Raw genomic sequence first — 26,641 nt, 5'->3', positions numbered from 1 at the left:
CCAAAGATAACATTATTTTTATTTGTAACCCAGAAAAGCGCCGTCAATTGCTTCGACATACTTCATCACGGGAAGTAGCGGGCGCGGCCTATTCCCCCCCATGCGTCTGTTCCCCTGTCGGTGAGTTTCCGGTACAGATCGGGTAACGACCAGGTAACGACATAACTGTTAGCTCAACTAGCTACATAGCTAAAGTTAATTATGAAATTGTTTAATTAAACTGTCTACAGCGCTATCAAATATTTATGATTTTGTAATTCGGTAAAAAACCCAGCCGAATGGTATGTAGTCGATATCTCGGGTTGTTTCTGTGCTACAACTTTAGTCTGTTGCGAGCTGTAAGCTAAAGTTAGATAGTTTATTTTAACTTTATTCAAGAACATATATGAACATCATTTATTATGTATACAAAAAATGTCGGTAGACATATAAAGTAATAAAACATGACATGAAATAAATGAACAGTTTAATATTTCAGATTACATATTTGCTACAGTTAGCTAGTTAGCATCAACGTTGTTTGGTGAGTCAACCGGGATGACAGGTCTTTCAGTTTATAACCGCTCGAAAATAAGAAGTTAACTTGGCGTTTCATTTTCATCAGGTTTCCCAAGAAACACAAACTTACCGCAGATAAAATGGGAGATGTTGAAGTTCAGGTCCAGGTCCCTTCCGACTCACCGACAGGGGAACATGAGTGTGGCGGCCTGCAGGAGGACATGAGCGGCGAGAAGCAGTCAGACTGCCCGGAGACTCCTGAAGACACCGGACATGGAGGTCTAATACATTCCCAGGCATTAACCCATTAACTAATGCTATAAAACATGGATGTGTAGGCAGAAGTGGGAGAAATACTCAGATCTTGTACTTAAGTAAAAGTAGAAGTACCACCGTTTAGGAATACTCTGTTACAAATAAAAGTCCCGCATTCAAAATGTTACTCAAGTAAAAGTATTAGCATTAAAATATACTTAAAGTACCAAAAGTAAAAGTACTCATTATGCAAATGTGCCTTTTTCAGAATAACATATATGTGTTGATTATAATAAGTGATGCATTAAAGTGTTTATCAAAGCTGGTGCAGCTAGTTTGAATTACTTTGTATTCTGCAGGGTAGCTTGTGAATTTACTCCAGGTTTTATTTAAGTCTTATTTAAGTGTTGATTAAATATTTCACATTATTAATCCACGGCAAAGGTATTCCATAAATGTAGTGGAGTAAAAGTTCACTATTTACCTCTGCATTGTAGACGGGTAGAAGCACAAAGTAGCAACACATGTTAATTCTCAAGGAAAGTACTCTACTTAAGTACATCTACTTAGTTTCTTTACACAACTGTGTGTAGGTTATTATTTAATTTCACCTGTCATTCACTGTTGATGTTTTTATTGTCGTTACAGAAGTACTTAACCCCCTCTTTGGTTAATGTTCCAGTTATTAGTATTCTTGAAATTAAATGAGAATAAGAGAGTTAGAGTACATGTTGTGTTTTTGCTTTGTCTGATACTGTGCATTCATTAGAGGTGGAGGAGCCCCTGACTTGGTTGCCTGTGGCTCTGGCGCCCCCGTGTGGAGAGCATGCAGCCTGCAGCTGTGCAGAGGTCAGGTGGATGGAGAGGAGCCTCGAGGCCATCGAGCTCCAGCTGCAGTTCCTCATGAGCAAAGCTGATGACTTGCATGACTGCCTCGTCAATGGGTATTTAAATACATTTGTTTATTTAAAAGCGACGATGCAATTTCACATAGTTTCGTGTCTTTGTAAATATCTAGAATTAGGCCTCTGACGCTAGAAACTGAAAACAAAAGCATGTTAGATGTCTCATTTAGATGGTGATGCTTGAGCCCATACTGTCAAACATGAACAACAACAGAAGATCACTGGCATGGTCCTGGCTATTGATAAAGGCTCAATTGTAACCTTGGTGTTTCTGCTATTTTTATGTATTTGTGTGTGTTTTTACAGACAGGGTCCTCTAGAGAGGGAGGCTCTTGCAGCTGCAGTGCCACGTTTCCTGTACACCTGTCAGCCTTACTTTAACTACCTGGAATCCACAAGCATCGTGTCGCAGCGCAGCCCTGTGCATTTTGACATATACACAAGGGTATGAGTTTTTTCTGATGGCCTGATCCCACAACAAAATAAAATACCTATTTCCTCACCAGTGGCATTAAGCTACGCTGATTTTTTTTCTCAAGATTTGAAACCAACATTGGTACTATTTTCTAAGATAAAATTATCTTTATGGAATCTGTTTGCAGGAAGGTCTGTCGATTATTCAGAGTAACAAGAACACCGTTCATGATGTTGATTAAATCATTCGCAGGCTGAGGTTTTAGATTTTTGTAATTTCTAGTATCGTGCAACATATTCTTTGTGTATGTATTTTCTGTATGAACTTTACTTCATCTATATTCAATATATACTCTAGTTTTCTAAAATAGTTTTTTTATTCCTTTTTTATTTTTATGTATGTATGTTTTTGTATACACCAAAAATGTATTGCCCTACTTGGCAACAAACCTGTTTCTGATTTATTTAGCCAGCAGATTTTGATAGCAAAAAAGTGGTCACTGTCTTACACAATATCTGCATTTCTTGTTTCAATAATTATCCTCTGATTCAGACTTTATAACAAACATAACTTGAAATGTTATATTGTTTTCTAGCTAGCTTATTTTTAAATGTGTATAACACAACAACCTCACACCCTCTCTCAAAAGTTGCATCCTGGGAATAGCTAAATAGGGCTTTAGTTTCTCATGTAACCAATGTTCACAATCATTTAAAAACTCCTGCAGGTTAACAGAGGGCCTATCCTGTATCATATGCTGAGTGAAACGAAGGTTTTGTCTTCTCTGTTTAAAAACAAAATGTCAAATGGCTTGAGTCTAAACTTCCTGTGTGTGTGTAGCGTGTGCAGCTGTTGGACTTCTCTCAGCAGCTGTGTGACAGGCTGGAACAGCTGGTGTTGACCTTCGCCAGCTGCAATCTCTTCTCGTTGGACGAGACTGAGCCTAACAGGTACACACACCACACACACACAAAAAACACATTCTTCGTATTCATCTTTGAGTATTTTGATAACATGTGTTGTGTGTTTGAGAACAAAAACATGACATAACAGGAAGTCTGAATGTAATGATTATTTTTGGTTTTCCTTGGGTTTCCCCCCACACGACAGTATTTTGTATCATAAATATTGTTAATTCAATACAATGATCCGCGTTGGACTTACGAGCAGATTTAAGGATGCAAAAATAACACCTAACATACCTTACCCTGTTGTAACAGGGGATTTGGGCATTGCTAAATGTAACCCCCGGTTACTAAGACACTGAGAAATAACATTGACTAAAATGTCAACTTTATTTTAATGCTTAGCACTACATACACAAATAATATAAATTATTTGAAACTAAAATAGAAACAATATAGATACACAATATGCAATTTAGGACAACATGATTTAGACAATTCTTCATGAAAACATTTAAATGAGTGTGATTAGATAAATCCCCTGTCCATCTAAAGTGGTTGTAAAGCAAGGCTAAGCCAATCAAAGTTTAGACCCGCCCCGTGTCTGCTGTCTAACAGGAAGTGAGATGGCTGTTTATCCTTTTGGGATAATGACTCAGCAGCATTAGCTCTATAGATTTTAATTGTAGTTATTTTAACAACTTTTCACTTAGATTGACCGACTTTTCTACTTTTCCCCAAGAGCATTGCCTCTTATATGATACCCTTGGTCGGGTCTTTTTTTTGTGTGATGTGAAGGAGATTTTCTGGATTCTTTGACTGGAACGCTGCCCTCATCTCTGCTGGTGTACTGTGGTGAATTTCAGTCTGGCGAGCTACCCATCGACCTATCTAAAAGAAGAGAACTATTACAGTTACCCACCACGATAGTAGGACAAGAACTTGTGCATCTTTTCCTCTTCACAAGTTGAGAGCCAAGAACTGATTTGATTATTGATTGTGTGATACTATGTTGAATATGTTATAACTATATGTGTATAGAAGTAATGTGATAAGTTTTCTTTCATTTTATTTAAGAATCTGAAATAACATTTCAAATACAGAGTCCTGGTTCCCAAAATTAGAATATATAGCTTAGCTACTAAATTTAAATAAAACCATTAGTTTATATTAAATAGGGATAATTAAAACAGAAGTAACAACACTAAATGATACCAAAATAGTTATAAAATAAATAGGTACAAATAATTAAAACCAGGATACTCTCAAATTCAAGGTAACTGAATATATTATGTCTTTAAAATGTTTATCTGAAAGAAAGGGAATAAATATTATAGCTTTCTGTACCTTTTCCAAACAACGTCTGCTTTGTGTCTTTTCACCTTTGTTGCACAGTATCCATTTTCTCCTGAGCAACCTAGACTTCTGATGTGCTGGTCCACACACTGAAATTTTCTACATTTATATTAGAGAGGTTTGATCGAAACTGATTCGTATAAATAATTCTGTGCTCAGCATTCATATTTGGTGCATGTGTTACAGAAAAGTGGCGAGCTAGCCAGGATATATTTGGTTTATTGAGTGGTATTGGTGAGGACACAAACATATAAAAACTACCATGGAGTTTATTAAGGCGGCTAATATCAACATTCAGAACTCTATTATCATTAATGGGTCCCCTAATGTACAATCTGACAAAGAATTAGATAAACACCTTAAACAATATGGCTCTATTGCTAAAATGGTTAGCATTGATGCTCCTAATACAAAGTTTCATGAACATGTAATAGTAGAATACACTGATGACACAGCGATGCAGATACTTAAACCCCTGTTGCCAAGCACATTCCAGCCTGATGTTGAGACTTTGTACCACCTAAGAGCACTAGCGGATGTGTATGCTCCTGAAATAAGCAGCACCACTACTGAAACCTACCTGGAGCAGTTGCAGGCAGTTGCACAAGTAACTGGCAAGACACTTGAGGAACTCCTTGTAAAGAACTTGCTAAACTCAAGGCAGCCAGCGGTGATGCTCCCACACTACAGAGAACTGATGAAGCTCTTGAGACGGATTCCACACAAAATGTTATCAGGCAAGTACATTCCTCGCCCGACAGTCATGACCGTCGCTGTGAGCACAAGCTTACTGCAACGCCCTTGGCCTTTGATGGTGAGGCAGCACGTCCTGCTATTGGAGTAAAGAACCCTTCCAGCCTCAGGATTGATGATGTTAACCCACCTGAAATACAGAGAGTTGTGGTGGAGCACATTGTAAGGAATGCAGAAGCATCTTATCCTGCTCACACGTCTAACAGACTCAGATCCTTCTCTGGGAAGTGTCCTTATCCCAGCAGTGAAGTGGATTACGACACTTGGAGAGCGAACCTTGAGCTCATTCTTAAAGACCCGGCCATATCTGATCTACACAGAGCAAGAAAGATACTTGAAAGCCTTCTATCTCCTGCAGCTGATATAGTGAAGCAGCTAGGCCCTCACGCTTCTCCAGCTGACTACTTGCAGCTGTTGGATTCTGCTTTCGGCACTGTTGATGACGGCGAGGAGCTTTTTGCAAAGTTCATGAATATGCTACAGGATGCCGGGGAGAATCCCTCCCACTACCTGAATAGGCTGCAGGTGATTCTAAGCCAGGCTGTGAAAAGAGGGGGTGTAGCACCTGCAGAACAGAATGAACACTTACTGAGGCAATTTTGCAGAGGTTGCTGGGACAGTGCTATGCTAACTGCTCTTCAGTTGGATCAGAGAAGACATAACCCACCATCTTTTCCAGAAGTTCTGTTGCTCCTGCGTACAGAAGAAGAGAGGCAGGCTGCAAAAGCAGTTCGGATGAGACAACATCTTGGAGCCCCAAGGCAACGAGTTGCAGCACATCTTCAATGTGCCTGCGCCTGTGAAGGAGATAATAACATGCCATCGCAGCAGCAGAATTCCACAGTGGACACGCTGTGTGACACCCAGAACTTGAAAAAACAAGTGGCAGGCCTTCAAAGTCAAGTAGCAAGCCTTAAACCACAGAACCGCCACAACCCCAGATCCCAGAGTAGTCCCTCCCAGCTTGATTCTCTTGTCCAAGATTTAAAGAAACACGTAGCAGAGCTACAGAGTCAGATATCAGCCCTACAAGCACAGACCCCTCCTTTCCCTACTGTTGTTGGAGCAAATTCACATCAGAGGGCAAATAACTCTTCGACCGCTACAGCCAGAATACAGCACGGAAGGCCACGTCCCTGGTATTGCTTCCGCTGTGGTGAGGATGGGCACATTGCACCAAATTGCAGTGAGGCGCCTAATCAAGCATTAGTTTCCGCCAAGAAGAATCAGTTGCAGGAAAGACAAGTTCTATGGGAAACCCAAGGCAGCTCTTCCAACATCCAGTTAAACTAGAATCAGCTTCGGTCACGGGACTGATGGGAGCTGGAGAACATCGACAACGTCCCCAGGGCAAGCAAAGAGCTAGCCTGAGGCAATCCTCTACTTATAACTGGGGTTACCTACCAAAAAGGTTAGTGGGAACCAGATGTACTGCACAAGTTCTTATTGCAGGAGAGGAGTGCAGCTCTTTGTTGGACACAGGATCACAGGTCACTACCGTCACCCAGTCCTTCTATGAACAGAAGTTGGCCTCAAAGACTATTCACCCCTTAGACGACCTACTGGAAATTGAAGGCGCTAATGGCCAGACAGTCCCGTATAAAGGTTACATAGAGCTCAGTATAACCTTTCCAAAGAGCTTCCTTGGTTCAGACATTGAAGTACCTACCTTAGCCCTTGTGGTTCCAGATTGCCGTGCCATGACCTCATCACCAGTGTTGATTGGCACCAACACATTGGACGTAATGTACGAACAATACATTGAGACAAACCCTGCTCACCACCAACCATCTCCTTATGGCTATCGAGCAGTGCTGAAAACACTTGAACTAAGACAGAAGCAAGTACAAGACGGCAACCTGGGATCAGTGAGACTGGAAGGGAAATCGCCAGAAGTCATCCCCGCAGGACAAAGAGTTGTACTGGAAGGAGTGGTAAATATCCACAGTGCGCACACAGAGAAGTGGGCCTTAATGGAGCCTCCATCCTCAAGCTTCCTTCCAGGGGGCATAATGGTTACTTGTGGTTTACTCACCCTGCCAACCAGGGCGCCTTATAGAGTACCAGTAGTGCTAACCAATGAGACACAGCATGACATTCAGCTGCCACCAAGAAGTGTCTTGGCTGAGCTCAACGGCATACAGCAAGTGCTCCCTGAAATAGGAAAAACAAAGACTGGAGATCCTACAGCTCATCAGCTTGACCCATCCAAAGCTTCTCCAAAGACATTCAACTTCGCAGACTCCCCAATTCCTGCAGAATGGAGGGAGAGAATAGAGCAGAAGTTACAAGCTATGCCAGATGTGTTCTCACAGCATGACTTGGACTTGGGAAGGACAGACAAAGTGAAACACCACATCAACCTTCATGATGAGACCCCTGTCAAGCAAAGAGCTCGTCCCATTCATCCCAATGACATACAAGCTGTCCGCAGACACCTCCAAGAGCTGCTGGACGCAGGAATCATTCGAGAGTCTGAGTCTTCTTTTTCCTCTCCTATTGTAGTAGTCCGGAAAAAGAATGGTGACGTGCGGCTCTGCATCGATTACCGCCGATTAAACCTACAGACAGTAAAGGATGCCTATGCCTTGCCAAACTTGGAGGAGACCTTCAAAGCACTGCATGGATCTAAATGGTTCTCTGTGTTGGATCTCAAGTCGGGATATTACCAAATCGAAATGGATGAAAGAGACAAGGCAAAGACTGCTTTTGTGTGTCCGTTGGGATTCTGGGAATTCCAGCGAATGCCCCAAGGAATCACCAATGCACCAAGTACTTTCCAGAGATTAATGGAGAAATGTATGGGCGACATGAACCTCAAGGAGGCTATTGTCTTTCTAGATGACATCATTATATTTTCTGAGACTCTAGAGGAACACGAGATAAGATTACTGCGAGTCCTCAACCGTCTCAAAGAGTATGGCTTAAAGCTATCAGTGGAAAAGTGCAAGTTCTTTCAGTCATCAGTGAGGTACTTGGGGCACATCGTTTCCAGGGACGGTGTCAAAACAGATCCTGAAAAGATCAACGCCTTAAAGACCTGGCCAAGCCCGAAGAACCTGAAAGAACTGAGGTCATTCTTGGGGTTTTCAGGATACTATCGGCGATTTATCGAAGGTTATTCCAAGATAGTCAAACCATTAACAGATTTAACAGTTGGCTACCCACCTCTGCGAAAGACCAAGAGCCCAAAAGAGAAGAGCGTGGTTTATCGCAACCCGAAAGAACCTTTCAACGATCGTTGGACTCCTTCATGCAAGTTTGCTTTTGAGACAGTCATTGACAAGCTTACCACTGCCCCAGTATTGGGTTTCGCAAACCCCGTATTGCCTTACACCTTGCACACCGACGCCAGCACCACTGGCTTGGGAGCTGCACTTTACCAGGAACAGAATGGACAGATGCGACCAATTGCATTCGCCAGCAGAGGACTATCTCACAGCGAAGCTCGCTATCCTGCCCATAAGCTGGAGTTTTTAGCCCTTAAGTGGAGCGTGACAGAAAAATTCAGCGACTTTCTGTATGGAAATCAGTTCACCGTCGTCACTGACAGCAATCCACTAACCTACATACTCACTTCAGCGAAACTGGATGCTACCAGTTATCGATGGCTGTCTGCCCTGTCCACATTCTCATTCACACTTCAGTACCGTGCAGGGAAACAAAATCTGGATGCTGATGGTCTGTCAAGACGTCCTCATGGAGACCTGATTAATGATCTTGAATCTCAAAAGGAGCGTGAACGAATCCATCAGTTCACCTTACGTCATTCTCCTGATAGTGAAAATGTCACTGAAGTGGACCCAGAAGTAGTCCAAGCAATCTGTGAATGTCATCTACTTCGCCAAGATCCAGAAAACCAATCACTTGACCCTTGCATCACACTCGTCGAATCCCTTGCTATGTATGCAGACGTCATTCCTTCTATCTTTGAGCAAGAAGAACAGGCAGAGGGAACTCTAACTATCCAGCATTTGTCCAGGGAAGAGATAGAAGAAAAGCAGAGAGCTGACCCCAGTATCCGAGAAGTCATATTCCAATTAGAGACTGGGCTAACACCCCCACCTACTGCACGACAAGAGCTCCCTGAACTTCCGTTGCTGTTGAGAGAATTGCCTCGATTGGAGATAAAAGACGGAATCCTCTATCGAAGGAGGAAAGAAGAACAACACACCACATTCCAACTGGTCTTACCCAAAGAGCTCAGGACATCTGTCATGAAGAGTCTGCATGACGACATGGGTCACTTAGGAATAGAGCGAACTACAGATCTCCTGCGATCCCGGTTTTACTGGCCTAAAATGGCTGCTGAGGTGGAAGCAAAAGTGAAGACGTGTGACCGCTGCATTCGGAGAAAGACCCCACCTCAAAAGGCTGCGCAGCTGGTCAACATAAAAGTAACTCGTCCGTTGGAGTTGGTCTGTATGGACTTCCTCTCGATCGAACCTGACAGAAGCAACACAACCAATGTCCTGGTGATCACAGACCATTTCACAAAATATGCAGTTGCTATGCCCACACCCAACCAGAAAGCTGGTACCGTGGCCAAATGCCTCTGGGAGAACTTCATCATCCATTATGGTTTTCCAGAGCGCTTACACAGTGACCAAGGACCTGACTTTGAATCAAAGACAATTAAAGAGCTTTGTGAAGTGGCAGGGATTCAGAAAGTTCGGACAACTCCATACCATCCAAGAGGAAACCCAGTGGAAAGGTTCAATCGTACGCTTTTAAGCATGTTGGGAACCTTACAAGACAGAGACAAAGCACATTGGCGAGACTTCGTACGCCCATTGGTGCATGCCTACAATTGCACTAAGAACGATGTCACTGGGTTCAGCCCTTACGAGTTGATGTTCGGGAGGCAACCTAGGTTACCTATTGACTTGGCATTTGGTATCCCACTCTTTGAACGCAACCAAACATCTCACTCAGACTATGTACGGAACTTGAAGTCTCATCTGAAGGAGAGTTACCAACTCGCATCCAGCAATGCTGCTAAAAATGCTGCAAGGAACAAAGCCAGATTTGATCGACGCATCACAGAGTCTACACTTGAAGTTGGTGACCGTGTGCTGGTAAGAAGTGTTCGTCTTCGAGGGAAGCATAAACTTGCTGACAAGTGGGAACCTGCAATTCATGTGGTGACAAAGCGGGCCGGTGATCTTCCAGTGTACACAGTGAGACCCGAGAAACAAAATGGACCGCTGAGGATGTTACACAGAGATCTCTTATTGCCTTGCGGATTTCTCCCTGCAACAGAAGACAATGTAACCTCGCCGGAGCCAGTCTCGCGGAAAAGGACCCGGCAGAACACTTGCTTGAATCCTGCTGCACAAGATGCAGATGAAAACGTGAATCAAAATCAGTCAGATGAAGAAGTTCCTGTGAACTGGAATGTAAACTCTAAGTGTGTGGAAAGTGCTTGGCACTCATACCAAATCGAGCTGAAAGAGAATACCCATATGGAAGATGAAGGACTAGGCAGTCCTATTGGGATTATTCCAATTGAGTCCTCAGCTGAGCAAAACCCTCAAGCAACAGTAGCTGTCCCCCATCCTGGAGTCCTGATGGAGCAAGAGCAATCAGCCGAATCTGAGGTCGTCAAACCTGATTGTTCACTGAAAAGAGGCATCAGTCAAGTTGGAGAAAACACCATTGTGAATGACATAACTGAAGAAGAACCTGAAAGAGAAAACGTACCTGACGACGGAACAATGTCTGGAACTGCATCAGAAGGAACACAACCACCAGAGAATATTCAAAATGTCGTGGAGGATGCCATCCCAGTGCTCTCCAACATGTCTGCCAGCAATGACGACTCTCAGAAGCCAAAGACAAAAGCAACTATGCCTGAAATTGCTGAAGATAAAGATGAACAAGATGCTCTTCACAGACGTTCCAACAGACCCAGAACCATTCCAGATAGATTACACTACCCCCAATTAGGAAATCCACTAGTCTCCATTGTGCAGTCCCTTTTCCAAGGCTTAAGTGTAGCCTTCACAGACACACTACAAGGTCATGCTTATGAGGAAGTTCAAGCAGAAAATCCTCATTCGGCTGTGACCAGACAACCTGATAGGTGTTGCGGGACGTACACACCTTTAAGAGGGGAGTGTGTAACCCCCGGTTACTAAGACACTGAGAAATAACATTGACTAAAATGTCAACTTTATTTTAATGCTTAGCACTACATACACAAATAATATAAATTATTTGAAACTAAAATAGAAACAATATAGATACACAATATGCAATTTAGGACAACATGATTTAGACAATTCTTCATGAAAACATTTAAATGAGTGTGATTAGATAAATCCCCTGTCCATCTAAAGTGGTTGTAAAGCAAGGCTAAGCCAATCAAAGTTTAGACCCGCCCCGTGTCTGCTGTCTAACAGGAAGTGAGATGGCTGTTTATCCTTTTGGGATAATGACTCAGCAGCATTAGCTCTATAGATTTTAATTGTAGTTATTTTAACAACTTTTCACTTAGATTGACCGACTTTTCTACTTTTCCCCAAGAGCATTGCCTCTTATATGATACCCTTGGTCGGGTCTTTTTTTTGTGTGATGTGAAGGAGATTTTCTGGATTCTTTGACTGGAACGCTGCCCTCATCTCTGCTGGTGTACTGTGGTGAATTTCAGTCTGGCGAGCTACCCATCGACCTATCTAAAAGAAGAGAACTATTACAGTTACCCACCACGATAGTAGGACAAGAACTTGTGCATCTTTTCCTCTTCACAAGTTGAGAGCCAAGAACTGATTTGATTATTGATTGTGTGATACTATGTTGAATATGTTATAACTATATGTGTATAGAAGTAATGTGATAAGTTTTCTTTCATTTTATTTAAGAATCTGAAATAACATTTCAAATACAGAGTCCTGGTTCCCAAAATTAGAATATATAGCTTAGCTACTAAATTTAAATAAAACCATTAGTTTATATTAAATAGGGATAATTAAAACAGAAGTAACAACACTAAATGATACCAAAATAGTTATAAAATAAATAGGTACAAATAATTAAAACCAGGATACTCTCAAATTCAAGGTAACTGAATATATTATGTCTTTAAAATGTTTATCTGAAAGAAAGGGAATAAATATTATAGCTTTCTGTACCTTTTCCAAACAACGTCTGCTTTGTGTCTTTTCACCTTTGTTGCACAGTATCCATTTTCTCCTGAGCAACCTAGACTTCTGATGTGCTGGTCCACACACTGAAATTTCTACATTTATATTAGAGAGGTTTGATCGAAACTGATTCGTATAAATAATTCTGTGCTCAGCATTCATATTTGGTGCATGTGTTACATAAAGCTCACAGATAAACCTTTAATTTATCATGGAAAGTCATAAAGGGGAAATTGACAGACTGCTTCTCGCTGTAAGAGTTTCAGTATGCAATGGAAACAGTTGATCCTGGCAAGATGACTTTCTATATCCTGTGACTTGTTGTTGCTGCTGTAACAATCAAATATCCTCTCACCTTCTAACTCTTTTTTGCATTCGCAGTGTGTCTCACTTCTGCATCGGCCAGAGTCAGCTCGGCCCGCTGAAGGTGACAACGTTTCGCTACTGCAGGCCCACACAATACCTGGCCCAGGTCGACACCGGCCTGTTCAAACGCATGCGCTGGAACGTGGAGAGACTCCCAGATGAGCAGCAGCCAGAGGAAGAGAGGGAGGAGAGAGAGGCGAGGGAGGCGGACACAGAGTAGTGAGTCTGGCTGATATATTCATCCTCTGTTTGATAAAATGTATTCCTCTGATAGATTGCATCATGTCATTTCTCTTCAAATACATATATTCCTGTTCTTAATCTATTATTCAGTTACTTCCTGTGCTATGAGGACATTCCCAACGCACACGCAGAGACAGGCAGGGACAGCCAAGGCGTCTCTGATGGTGACGTGGTGAGGATGTGGTCCATCGGGCAGTGGGTGCAGGAGACACCCGAAACAGACGACATCTGCGAATGGTAAACTGATTCGCATTTCTTTATCTGTTGCTCTGTAGCTGCTTCTACAACAAAGGCATTGTAAGGATGTTTTGAAGAGGGGTTTTATGGGGTACTTACACACAGTCAGTAGATGGTGGTCAGCACGCCCCTAGCTTGGATAAGCAGACAGGAGTTATGGAACAGGAGCAATGCACTGCTGTGGTTGGGGGCAGCAGCAAAACGTATTTTAGCTACCATTAAAAATGCCCAACTAAATTGTTTTTTATCAGATTAAGCGTACGGTAAATTTGGCATATTTTCACCAATTTACTTTGCCATCAGACGGCCCTTTCAGTCGAACAACTGAAGATTTCATATTTTTTATCGGAGGTACCAGACTCTAAAAAAGATGGTAATTTGACCTTGCTGAACACAGGAGTTGGCTGCTCTAGCGCCAGTGTTGGGTGTAACGCGTTACAAAAGTAACGGAGTTACAGTAATATATTACTTTTTGCTGTAACAAAGTAATGTAACGCATTACTAATGAAATGTGGGTAATATATTACCCGTTACAATGCTCAGTTACAACACATTTTAACCCAAAATTAAATGGTGTCTAACATAGCGAGACATTCCGACACCAGAGAAAAATTGTGCGGGTAGATTAGTAAACCTGGTGTTTACCCTTCAGGCTTCGCGTCGGGATCTTCGGGGGTGCATAGGCATGCATTGCACCCCCAGTTCAATGTTATGCACCCTCTATTCAAAAAAGAGAACAGAGCGAAAAATACAAACAACAAATTGTGTCAGGTGCGTGTGACCTGCTCCGCTGCGCGTGCATCATTTCCAAAGTGCTTCCACAGCAGTGACACACATCTGTAGATAATCATTTATACGAAAATGGTTAAAGCAACCATCACTAAACGCCAGCAACACTGCATCTACTGCAGACAGTAGCAACAGGTCAGATGGGGACATCACGTTACCCTCCGTTGTGGACACTAGCTTACTCCCGCCTGACTCGCCGCCCTCGCCCCCGGAGCAGCAGTCTTCGTCGCCCGAAACTACGCCGCCCCTCTGCGGCCCGCAGGTGCCAGGATACCACGGCAAAACAGAGCCTGCCCAGGTATATCTAAACAACTACTCGCCTGTACAGGGGGGTAAGGCGGTCATTTTGCAGCTTGTGGTATAAAAATAGACAATGGCTAGAATATTAATGTAAGAATAGTGCCATATTCTGCCATGCCTGTAGAAATGTTGGGTCAAAAATAATGCATACAATAGCACAGATGCCTTCACCACGAATGGCTACAAAAAGATCTCATATCCCAAGCTTATCAACAAGCTAATGTTGCAGCTGAAATGTTCTCCAGGTCACAAAGTCAACCTCACATGATGATGTGATACCAGTTTTCAAGCACAGTAAATATTCTCTTCCCAGAGTATATGATGGGACCAAGGTGATGATGTAGTACATGGTTTTAATAATACTTTTGCTTTTCAATGTTTGCCATTTCAAACCATGAGCTGGTTCAAATAATATTTGCCTTGATTTACAATATGTTCTCATTTGTTTTATCAGTACAGTTTTGAAGCTTTTGTGCTTTTCCTTGCCATAGTCCACTTTGGACTATATGACATATTTCAGGATTGCACTTTTAACACACTTGAAATGTTCTCACTTGCTTGGTTTCAAAACTTAACAAATGCCATCATCTGTTCATTGGGGACCATAACATCAATGCTATTTTTCATTGCTGTTGCCGGCCACTATTGCTCATGTAAACCTACTACTGCTGCACCCCCTGTAATCTCAAGTCATTTTGTTCTGGAACCGGGCCTGTACATGGCCATATACTAAACAAAATACAGAGCCCATTCCGTGTCCTGTTATTGTTTACTTCCTCTCTGCCTTCTTCTGGTGATTTATCTGACGTCCAGCTCTCCGTCTTTTAACCTATTTTCATTTCTCTTTCTTGATCCTCCTTAGCAACCTTCATTATAGTCCTTGACAGTGGTCTGTACTGTATTAACGTGTCACATGTTAAGAATTTACAATCAGAATCGAGTATTCAACTAAGCCGTGTAATAAAAGTTGTAAGTAGCCTTAATGGCCTACACAGTTGTTATGCTATACCACATTGCCCTTCACTGGATGTATAATGAGCTGCACTAAACTACATTTTAGCATTTAAAATACCTAGCCATTCTTTTGCGGTTATTTTGGTGAAAGTAACTCAAAAGTAATATAAAAGTAGTGTAACTCATTACATTTCAGAGACAGTAATATTGCAATGTAACGTATTACTTTAAAAAGACAGTAATAAGTCATATGTAATATATTACATTTTGGAAGTAACTTGCCCAACACTGTCTAGCGCCTCCTTGATCAGTTGGTTTGTTTGTGTTTTTGTGTGACTTTGAACATTTAGAAGGGTTAGTCTGTAATCACCAAAGCACCAAGTCAATTAAATCTAATATACAGTAATACAACCCCACTTCAAACCATCCCTTTAAGACATTCTTCATTGCTCAGTGCTTTTCTGGGGAAGTACAATGTATTGAAAAGATAACTGATAAATCTTAAAATGAGCAACACATTCCTCATCTCATGTCTGATATCTGATGTGTTTTCTCAGGTTGTGTCACTCATATACATTGTATCTGTCCTGTTCGTTTAGGATCCTATGCCAGGTCCCTACAGCCAGTTACCACAGGCTGCTGTTCCTGGGCAGCAACGAGCCGTCGAGCTGCAGCGCGACAGACTACCTGCAGCAGCTGCTGTTGTCTTACCAGACAGCAGAGTGAACATAGTGACCCGTCTGTGGGATACACCATCATGTTGGAGGATCGAAGGATAAACAGTTTGTTGAATTGACCGGAGCAACTTAAATCCCATTATAAAGCCCATAGCCAGTTATTAAGCAAAAGTGTTTCTGGTTCTAAGGTCAACATCTGGTTTTATGTGCATCTGGATGGAACAGAAACAGATGCAAAAATCACAAGCACATCACTGTAATATGTTATACTCTCAGCCAGAGGTTGTTCAACATTTAGAGCTGAAGAGAAGATGGTGTCATAAATGACAAGTGTTGTTTGAAAAACAAAAGTTCTATAGATTGCATGTTGAAAAGGTTTTATAGTTTGTAAAAAATGTTATGCTTTGTATTGTGATGAGCATGTTTGACTGTGTTGTACACTTTTTGTCACTTAATTGTGTTCAGTGTGTTTATGTTGAAGAGTGTTATTTTATAAGAGACTATAAATATTTGTCTTACATTTTTAATAGCCTTTTGTTGTTTTGTGTTGAAAATAATTTCAGAATCGTTATTTAAAAAAAACATTTTATTTACATGAAACATTGCATTGAAGTAATTACACACAATCACAGTTTTTAAACAAGCTGCCATGGTTCGGGCTTCACAAGTTGGAGCGCCCATTTACTAAATATCAATAGTTCTGCAAGCCATTTGAATTAGTTCCAACTTCATCTTTAATAAATTAATATCTTAAATGTGAGATTTCATATTTTTGAGCCGCTAATTGAGTCTTCAGTTTAACCTCGTCATCATTCGGCTCATCAGTTCTGTTTACTGGACATAAAGGTCATTTACTTCCAAAAAAGAATAAAATCTAACATTTACAACCCACATCCTTCATTCTCTATTCAATAAAAATCTATATAGGACTCTTACTATTCTTCTAAATCTCTAAAGTACAAAAGTAAAGTGGAGTTTCCCTTCATTACAGTGAGCAGTCTTTAAAACAATATACACATAGATGCTTACAAAAACACAACACAGACATGTTTAAGAAAAGCATGTTTTTAAAGTCCAGCTTTGTCAAAAATGCAGCGAGCACAATGCGTCTTACCGTGAGGACGGGAGAGCGAACATACATGAGCAGAAACACCTGCTCGCTTCTCAGCTGCTACACATGGGCTTTCATAAGAGAGTGGGAGATGAAGACGACCATTTTCTTTGCCAATATCAATAATGGGAGCGAGCAATCATCCTTCTAAAGAGCCAATACGTTTAAAGTTCACTGCTTAGTTATAAAACAAAAATCTGATTCAAATAAAAAGATTTTACAGTGACTGACTGACAAACACACAGTATCGAGACAACAGGTTCACATCGACAGAGCACAGATATGAACATTTAGGTCACAATTCCAGACCATCGCGCATCACAGTGACAACAATATAGTTAATACTTCAAATGACCTGATATTGAACCCTTTGAATAGCCTTCCTGATCTCACACAATAAAGTGACCCCTGACCTTTACAGCAGAATTGGTTTTACCCAAAGTAAATCGTTGTCCTCTAATGCAAAATAGAAGGCGTTATGACCGGCTATCATCTGTCAGTAGTCTGTGACGGAAACATCATTTTAAACGTGAGCATGAGAAAATAACGGAGACAAAACATATGACAGTGGCTCCAGAACAGAAACCATAAAAAGGCATCTCTCAGCAGTTATTATATAAAACAAACTTCATCTCTCGACACAAATACAGGAACATAAGTAAAGCCTCATCGGTGCCTGACTCCAGTGTTTCATAAGGAAATGCATAGGCCTACTAGTCACACTGACCTTTGGTGAAGAACTGTAAGGTCTTAACATTTATTTGACATCAAATACATTATACCAAATTAAGTTTGACTAACCAGCCAAAGTATCCAAGCCTGTATTATCAACATTATAAAATTGATACAAAAACAAGACTATTTGAACAAGTGCAAATCTTGGAATGAGTGTTCTTTTATCACTTTTCATTAGCAAGACATCTCCAGTGGCTATTCTCATAGGAAAATAAGGTGATAAGTTACGGCTTTAATTCAAAATGGCTGCGGGTGAGCAACGCAAAGTGAAACAACCACACCTATCCGTCAATGTACCTTCCATTGATAGTGGCTGTTTGGCACCGCGCGTGTGTGTGGAGGGATTTCGCATAATGAAAAGTGTCTCGTTCCAGTGACGCATCATGCGTCCCGTCAGTAGTCACATGGTTTCAGGTGAGTGTTTACAGGATTGAAATGTAATTTTATAGCCAGTGTTTAGTTTGTGTTCTCAGTGGTGTAGGGTATCGAGTGTGAGGAGAGAGGTGCTGAGTTTCAGTGCAGTCTCGTGTTTGTCTACGTGAGCGGAGACGCAGGTTCTTCACTGGCAGAATCAGAGACTTTCCCCCAGAGTAGAGACCCGTCCTAGCTTACACCGAGGACTCTGAGGTCCTGTACTTGGCATTTCTGTCGTATGTTTTGGTTAAAATAACTTAAAATGCTGATTTATAAACAAATTGAAACTAGGCCTGTGTCTGCTTATCATTGCGTCTAGAATAAGGCGATTAACGAAATACAAACAGTTTTCTTTGTTTAAGCAAAATGTATTAAACAATGTCATTCATCAGTGTTCAATAAAAAGTGGTGCCTGCAGTCTGTCTAAAGTCAAGAAATATCTGACTCAACACTTTAAACCATGGACACAAAGGGTTGGTAATGTTTTGAAAATCCTAACATTTTAGAAAAGGCTTAAAAAAAAGCATTTAGATGTTTCTGTGAGTTAATGCGTGTTAACCAACTGAATAAATTTTCCATAAAAAATGTGGTGCATAGGGGAGTCCACAAATTGGACCGTCTTTACTGATTTGATAATTTAATCTTTAACTTATCCCGAGGACTACCAGAGAGTCTAGAACCAGAGCAAAATAGTTGTTAACCTTTTGTTTACATCAATGCATACTTGCTGGAGAAACAGCAAACAAGAACTGCAGCACCACCGATCATTAGTGTCTGTTTTGTTTGTGCTTGTGTTTTCAGTAGGGTTAGAAAACCCTGACCATTGAGTGACCCAACCTTTTTTGCCCTTTCAAAGAGAAGATCAGTCTACGAGTCACAAGTTGCACCTGTCTACAGGTTGTCGAGTGATTATTCCTTCTAATACTTAGATTCATTTGGTCGTTTTGAAAGGAAGCAACAAGAAAATAAAAGCTTGAAGGAAATACACATTGTGTACTAGAAACATGCTTTCTATTTAGTGATTCACTGTTAGTTTGGAACCACTGATCAATAGCACAAGTTACTGGGTCTTCCTGATGGGCAGTTTGTTTTGTCCTTTTTCATTCTAACAATGATGTTTATCAATTTCTCTGAGGTTATCTTTATTAAATACTTGGAAATGACTTCTTACAATCTTGACCATTGAGTTCAATGTGATGGACATCAACAAAGTGATTTTTTAAATCGAGTTTATCGTTCTTTAAATGGTGCTGCTTATCAAGTTATTGCCTCCCCCCCCCTCCATTGTCCAGCCCTTATATTTACTTCAAGCTGTATTTCATCCGTTCTCCTTAAGTGAACCTTAATTGTGTTTACAGCAACAGTAGAGTAAATGTGTGCTGCTCTGCATACACATATGTATGCCAGTCTTGAGAGAGTGTGTGTGTGTAAAAATACTTGCGCCATCTTCCCTGTATGTCTGTCCTTAATGTTTAACAGTGTGTACTGTAATTGTCCCTCAGTGATGAGTCTCCAGCTCCACCACTGTCCACTCCCCCTGAGGGGAGCTCCCAGTGGCCTCTGGGGAGAAACTACTGACGGAGGTGACAGTGGCCGAGGGAGGGGTGAGGGGGGGCAGCAGGCTGGGCCACAGGCTGCTCTCAAGGGGGCTCAGCGTGCCCCCCGCCCCCCGCGGCAGCAGCAGCAGCGAGGAGCAGCCGCCTCTGTTCAGCAGCAGCGTCTGATTGATCAGCTGCTGCACGATGTCCACCTTCTTCCCCCAGTCCAGCTCCAGGGGGGGAGGTCTCTCTGGAGACTCGGGGGGACAGGGGGAGGAGCTGTCTCCGTCCTGGGAGGGGTCGCTGGATGTCTGCGGGGAGTCTCGCAGAGGAGGGGGGCTCTCTGTGGACGGAGAGGAGTCTCCACGCTCATCGCCGATCAGGTCTCCGTTTGGTGTCTCCTCTCTGGGCTCGTTCTCTTTAGTGGGGTTGAGCTCTTCCTCACCATCACTGTTCTCCAGCGCTTCGTAGATGGTGCAGAGGACGGAGGAGGCCAACAGCAGCTCCGCCTGCTCCTTGTTAGCCTGCTGCAGCTCTTGTTGCCACTGCATGATCTGATGCCGCTCCTTCAGCTCCTGCTGTTGCTGCTGCAGCTCCAGCTCTCTCCTCCGTTTCTCCTCTTCCTCCTCCTTCTTCTTCGCCACCTCCGCCTGCTCCTGCGTCTTCCTCTCCAGCTCCTCCTTATTCCTCTTTATCTCTTCTTCGGCTTCATCCTTCTTCTTCCTGGCCTCCTCCTCCTCCCTGGTCTTCCTCTCCTGCTCCGCCTCCTCCAGCGGTCTGCTCTGCTGGTCCCGGCGCAGCTGCATCTCCAGCAGCTGCCTCTGGTGCTGCTCCAGCCTGCGCAGCTGGGGGCTCAGCGCCTTCTGGCCCATGTTCCTGGGGGGGAGGTCAGCGCAGGTCAGTTTGGGCGGGGGGGCGGCCACCAGAGGTTTGACGAGGTCGCAGTAGGTCCTGGGGTAGGCCGAGTGATCGCGGCGGTGAGGCTGCGGTAGTGCAGCGAAGCCTGTGTGAGAGGAAGCGGGAAGGGAAATGACAGCAGCGTGATGTTATTAAAACAGGTGACAGGCAGCAGGACAGTGACAGCAGTGCAGTGTGAGTACAAGCAAAGAAAGGGTGTGGAGGGGAGGCCTACAGAGGCTCATTCTCACTGAAGGGATAGAGAAAGCATTGTGAAGCCGAGCCTACAGCACCAAACTGACCGGCAAATATTTGTGGTTTTATACTTTGAACATGTGACAGTGGGACATTGTTTGAAAGCCGTGCAACAGTGACAGATATAGCCGGCTGAGTATTCAGGGAGGGGGGGATTTTTGTAAAAACACCAATAAAAAGTGACCAAAGGTGACTGGGGGTGGTGCTAGATACATTTGTGCAGAGAGCAAATGTGCACATTGAAGTGATTTTCTTTTTTTTCCTTTACATGTACCCCCTTTTTTCTTTTTCTTTAAATAACACTCGGAAAAGAAATATGTTGTGCAAAAAAAAAAAAAGCAGCCAACTTCCTGTATATGCAATCGCTATTTACTATGGTGAAACGTAAACTATCCCAGAAAAGCTTTTCGCAAGCTTAAACCGTTGTCCCCCGTGAATGGATTTTATAGTTAGTCAACCAGTGATACATGCAAAAGCTTTCCATGCATTTATAGACATCCAGCATCACAACACTCAAAGAATAGCTTGGCTTTAGAGGTGATCAAGTTGAATGAATACTTCCCCCTCAAAATGATAATTTGTTTATTAAATACTCACCAGTATTACTTTGAATTCTTGAAGAAAAAGTTGTTTTTCTCATGCATCTACTCATCCAAGTTCTGATTATACAGAAGTGTGATGATCAGTAGTCAAGTTTTAGCAAATATGCATCAAAAGTAGAAAGCATATGACTGGATAAATGAGACTTGGATTATACTGCACGAGAAAACATATTTAAGACTTTACTACTTTATTTTAAACTTCATTTACCATGAAGGTAGGAAAGAATTTTTTTTTTTTTTTCAAGAATTTTAAGTAACACAGGTTACTGATATTTAAATTATAATTTTGTGGGTGAAATATTCCTCTTCGGCTAGACATTATTTCAACTTAGTACATTAAGTCTCTTTTGCTGACCCTGAACAAACCAATCCAGGGTAATGTAACAAAAGGCAAGTCATTGTGCAACAGTGACATGCATAAGTTTAACATCAATACAATGCAGGAGGAGAGCTTAAAAAAAAAGTAGTAGCAAAGATCTAAAAAAATAAAACACCCACAGTGACTGGAGGGAAATTAAAGGAGGCAGCAGAGTGAGGAGTGGGGGCTTCTTGAGGCTGGACCAACTCCTTTTGCCGCTGAGATGCAGAAGTTGATCCACAGATGAGGATCGGGGGTGTAGACGACCAACTCATGGCAGAGCAGTGAAGTCTTGGTCAGGAGGTCCAATGTTCTTCGTGTCCATTTTTGAAAGGAAATGCCATAGTATACAATGCTAGTGTCTTTGTAAATGTATTCCAAAGTGATATGCTATAGGATACAAGGCTGAGTGTTTGTATATAGCTAATGTATATAGCAACTGGTAAATAACTGGAAGTTTTAAGACCGTTTAATGAGTGCTGGTGGTGTTGGATGATTTGTACTTTCACACCAATCCACAGACCATAATAATGGCACTCCCAATCACCCATTTCAATAAAACTGTACAGTGAGAGAGCGCATCATTGTAAAAAATCTAATCTTTATTTAAAGTTTTCAATACTCAAAGATGGATGCACACAAGAAAAAGCTGGGGTACAATTTAAAGTGCAAGAAGATATGAGTGATCAGGAATGTTCATTCTGGATTTCCTTTGCTAGGTTTTATTCCTCTTGAAGAGCTGTAAACAGACAAAGATGAATCCATGCCAGTTCAAGGCAACCACATTATTCTGCGTTAGGTCACGCGGAAACCAAAACCCAGGCACGCTCACACATTAGGAGTAAATAGTAGTAGCTATTGCACATACAGGAATTTAAGCCAAATACTCATCATGGAAACACTATATCAGAGGTTAGTGCTACGGCTGTCCTCTTTTTCTGCCCTCTGTTTTTTTAAACTTTGATTACATCCACCCCCAGAGATCAGGACAAACACTGACGAGTGTAGAGCCACAACAGTGAGATATAGAGTGGTGCAGGGATGACGTATTTACCCGGAAGTAAGCTGCGCATGGGTTCCCTCAACAAAAAAGCCACGGGATATCTCCATAGGATTTTGGAAAATAGCACGAAATAAGGTCTGTGGAAAACGAACCCGTTTGATAAATGCACGTTTTGTTCAGCCGGATTATATCCACATGTCTACCCTACTTTTATCATTTTCGAATCATAAATCTAATCGTCAGAAGCAAAATGCTAACGTTATGCTATAAACGAACTATAGCCGAGTACAGCAGGGTCGCACAACTTCAACGTCACGCCAACTTAAGATCGATATTCAGCAATACAGATTCAAAATTGTGCAAGTTGAAGCGTTTGTTTTAACAGTTTGCAGGAGGCAGGTACTTGCTTTCAAGCAGAACAGGGGCAAACAAACTTAGCGGGAGTGTTTACGTGTTCGGCATAATGACGTACAACGTCCTCGACAACTTCTGTAGTCTTAGTCACTTGTTAACAACTATCGTTTTTCAGACACGTAAAAATCACCAGCGGGGTCACTCCCGATGTATTTCATGTCGTAGAACAAAACGTGATCCGTCTCTTAAATTAGTGTCAACCACAGACCTTATTTCCAGCTATTTTCCAAAATCCTATGGAGAAATCCCATTGGCTCTGAGACAAGGGAACCGGAAGGGGTAAAAATGCTAACTCACTTCCGGGTTCCCGGACTCGTCACTGCACCAATCTATTATGGGATGATGGAGCAGGGCCGGGGGGGGTTAAGGGTCATTACTTGGGCTGTTAAGGAGATGATGAACTATACATTACCTGCAAAAGAGTTCTCAGTGTTTTCACAGATTGCAGAAAAGTAGAACGGCTGGACGTCCTCTGGGTTTTCTTCGGCTTGCTGCAAAGTGCTCTGGGCAGACGAAGGGTCCGGGGCTTCCTCGGGCCCCGGCACAACCCCGCTGGTGTTCTCAGCGGGCTCAGCAGAATCTGATTCCTGCTTCCCACAATCGATGTACTGATGCTCTGCGAGGCATGGCGGCGTGTGAGGTTGCGGGATCAGACACGGCTCCTTGGCCTCCTCGGGCAGCTCCTCCAGGAAGAAGATGCCGGGGCTCCTGACGCAGCTCTCCCCTGTGGACTGGGTGTTGGAGTTGGAAGCTGTGGTCATGGTGTCTTCACCTGCACGAGCCTCCACCGTGTCCGCCTCCTCTCCCTCTTCCACGGTGGACAGGCAGCGCTGGGATGGAGATTGGCTGTCGAAGGTGATGTGGCCGACCAGCGTCGTATCCAAGGAATCATCCAACTGAGCCTCTCCCTCCGTGTCGCTGGCCTCGTCTTCTGTTACCGAGGTGGAGGAGGGGTTGGAGGTGGGGGAAGTTGCAGGGCCTCCCAGCACTTCGTCAGCGGGCAGCGTCTTGGCCTCGGCTTCCTCGTGGTCTAGCTCAGGCTGTGGGGAGAGCGCCGGTGCTTGCACATCTTGAGCCTTCCCATCTCGATTGTAGTCGCAGAGCTCCTCGGGGGTGCTGGTCTCACTGCTCAGGGTGCTTGACAGAGACATGGGGGGTGCAGAGAGAAGAGCCGGGGCCAGGGTCTGCATTGGAGCTAGATCTTGTGGCTCATCTTTGACGGAGGACTGATGGGGAGCTTCTTGGTTTTCAGGAACCAAAGGAGCAGAGCCGAGTTCCAACCAAGCTGAGGCCTGAGTCGGGGTCTCAGAGTCTGCATGCCAGGGGTCAGCTGAGGGGCTCGCTCCTGCCACTCCTGCTTCCTGTTCTGGCTGGGAGACCGCCACCAGGAGCTGCTGATGCTCAGGGTCTGCATGCCAGGGATCAACGAAGGGGTTTGGTTGTTCCCACTGAGCAGCGGGGGCGGAGGGGAGCTGAGGAGGGGGAGGCGGGGCCTCGGCCACTCTGTTCAGGTTGTCCAGCCTTTCATCTTCAGCAAAGTCATCTTCATCCGCATTCCCATAGCTTTCCAGCCCGCTCTCTGTCACGCCCTCACTTGCCATTTCCACATCTTCGTCCTCCTCCTCTTCTTCTTCTTCTTCATCATTCGCGTCGTTATCATGCCGGAGTCTCAGCGGCTCGTCGGCCCGCTCCGAGCCCACGTCCATGTCACACACCCGGTCGTCGTCAAAGTCATCGTCCTCATCGAAGTCATTAGCCGGTATGTCGGGGACCTTCTCAAAGTCAGGTGACCCCGCTGAGGCCCCTTCCATGTCGATGGCTCCCTTCAGACTGCCGTCCCCCAGGTCGTCCATGCTCTCGGTGCCCTCCAGAACCCCGGGGGCGCTCAGCTCCGACGCCCCCTGCTGGCTGCCGCTCACCTCCTCAGAGTCCAGCTCAGAAAACAGGGCGCCGCCGGCCCTCCAGGCAGACCCTCCGACGGGTCCTGCCGAGCCGGGACGAGACTCCTCTGTGGGCTGCGTGGTTCCACTCATCTCAGACACAGAAACCAGCTGGCTCCCCTCCCTCTCCTCCTCCTCATCATCATCCTCTTCCTCATTTAGATTGGTGGGAGGAACTTTCAGAGAGAGGGAATTTGCTGCTGCTGCTGCTGGGAGGGCTTTAGACATGGAGGGGGTTTGGTAACCAGGCTCCTCAGTGTAATCTGGGGGACAGGCCACTGGTGGTAATGCAGGCTCGGCTGGGGCAGGGGTCTGTTCCTGCGTTGTTGGTAATAAAGCACTACTCTCGGTCTCCATCAGAGGTGTGGATGTTTGTGGTAAGGCTGTGCGGACGGGGCTTTGTGGAGGAGAGGAAGCAGCTTCCTGTCTCACAGCAGTCTCTTGTGGCACCACATCCAGTGTGGTACTCTGGGCCAAGACAGGGGGAGTCTCCTCTGTCTCCTCCTCCGCTGGTGCAGAGGCAGTAAGGGATGAATCTTGTGGGAAAGATTCTGTAACCTCCGTTTGTGTTTCTGGAGGTACAGCCACTGCTGCTCCTGCACCACCAGCAGCCCTCTGTGCTCCGGCAGCAGCTTTGAGAATAATGGAAGCACCGGCCTTCTTTGTGGCAGTGAAAGGAAGGACAGCCTGAGTGGGTTTGGTTCGGCGTTTTGCCTGAGGAGTGCTGCTGTGTATAGGTCTGTTGGCTGGAGACGCAGGTGGGGATCGTCCAAAAGGCTGTTTGTTTTGGGCCAGGGACAGAACAGAAGCTACAGGTTTCTTGGTGAGAGTAGATTTTGTAGGAGCTTTGGTCTGTGACACCTTGGGGTCTGCTGCCTTGGTTGTTGTGGAACATTTGGAGGCAGTGTTGAGCTTTACGGGGGCTGTGGGTCGAGGGTTTTTCTTGGCATCAGCGGCTGTCGTAGCTGCTAGAGGTTTATTTGCGACTGGAGCAGAAGTTGGGCGACTGACATCTAGTGCAAAGAACAACAACAAACGTCAATTCACCAAATCTGTCAAAAATAAGCATTTGTACTTTATCCCTGAGGCTAATCACCCACATTTTAAGACGCATTAAAACCCTCAAATCCATCACAGTTATGTATGCAACCTGAATATAACACGGCTTCAGAACAAGGCGTAACTCCTGACCTTTCTTAGCAGCTACAATCCTGGGAGGCTGTGCTGCGGTGGTCCTGCCAGTAGGGGGGGCTGTTTTGACTCTAGAGGCAGCAGTTCTGGCAGCTGCAGTGGTGGTGGAGGGCTTCAGTGCAGCTGTTGTGGGCCTGGATGTGGTGGATGCAGGTTGAGATGTTGAGGGAGCTGTAGTCGGCCTGGAAGAAGACGACAAAAGATATGTTAACAAATGCTGAAGGATTAAAAAAAACGAACAACAAAAACAAGCTGAAGCAGCTTCATCTCTGCAGTCGATTCTCTTTGTTGGCATTGATCCAAACATGAAATCTGATGCCCCGCCTCTACATGCATTTACAAGCATAAATAAATGACCTGTTCTGCTGTAAACCACAAAGGCAAT

The 26,641-nt window shown here is 43.7% G+C and overlaps 2 protein-coding genes across 2 annotated transcripts in view; one reads left to right on the top strand and one right to left on the bottom strand.

Annotated features, from left to right (window-relative positions):
* The first annotated feature begins 638 nt into the window (after positions 1 to 638).
* On the top strand, positions 639 to 16,321 carry cunh19orf67 (chromosome unknown C19orf67 homolog). Its single transcript, XM_034130503.1, has 7 exons — positions 639 to 777; positions 1,523 to 1,697; positions 1,965 to 2,103; positions 2,914 to 3,023; positions 12,614 to 12,817; positions 12,932 to 13,078; positions 15,721 to 16,321. The coding sequence occupies exons 1-7, from the start codon at positions 639 to 641 to the stop codon at positions 15,845 to 15,847; spliced, it is 1,041 nt and encodes a 346-aa protein (XP_033986394.1). The 3' UTR covers positions 15,848 to 16,321.
* A 48-nt stretch (positions 16,322 to 16,369) lies between these two features.
* The window catches only part of LOC117481969 (mucin-17-like), a 33,352-nt gene continuing 23,080 nt past the window's right edge, over positions 16,370 to 26,641 (bottom strand). Inside the window, exons 4-6 of the mRNA XM_034129914.1 lie at positions 26,257 to 26,438; positions 23,538 to 26,078; positions 16,370 to 20,599 (exon numbers count right to left, since the gene is read on the bottom strand). Coding sequence (XP_033985805.1) covers positions 19,557 to 20,599; positions 23,538 to 26,078; positions 26,257 to 26,438 — 3,766 coding nt within the window. The 3' untranslated portion in view covers positions 16,370 to 19,556. The remainder of the gene's footprint in view (positions 20,600 to 23,537; positions 26,079 to 26,256; positions 26,439 to 26,641) is intronic.

Source organism: Trematomus bernacchii, unplaced genomic scaffold, assembly GCF_902827165.1.
Source record: "Trematomus bernacchii unplaced genomic scaffold, fTreBer1.1, whole genome shotgun sequence".
NCBI classification, from domain to species: domain Eukaryota; kingdom Metazoa; phylum Chordata; class Actinopteri; order Perciformes; family Nototheniidae; genus Trematomus; species Trematomus bernacchii.
This window is presented reverse-complemented; position numbering and strand designations above follow the sequence as displayed.

Coding starts and splice junctions, on each gene's coding strand:
- cunh19orf67 (XM_034130503.1), top strand. CDS start 639: ATGGGAGATGTTGAAGTTCAGGTCCAGGTCCCTTCCGACTCACCGACA. Junction 778..1,522: donor TGAAGACACCGGACATGGAG/GTCTAATACATT, acceptor TGCATTCATTAG/AGGTGGAGGAGCCCCTGACT. Junction 3,024..12,613: donor GACGAGACTGAGCCTAACAG/GTACACACACCA, acceptor TTGCATTCGCAG/TGTGTCTCACTTCTGCATCG.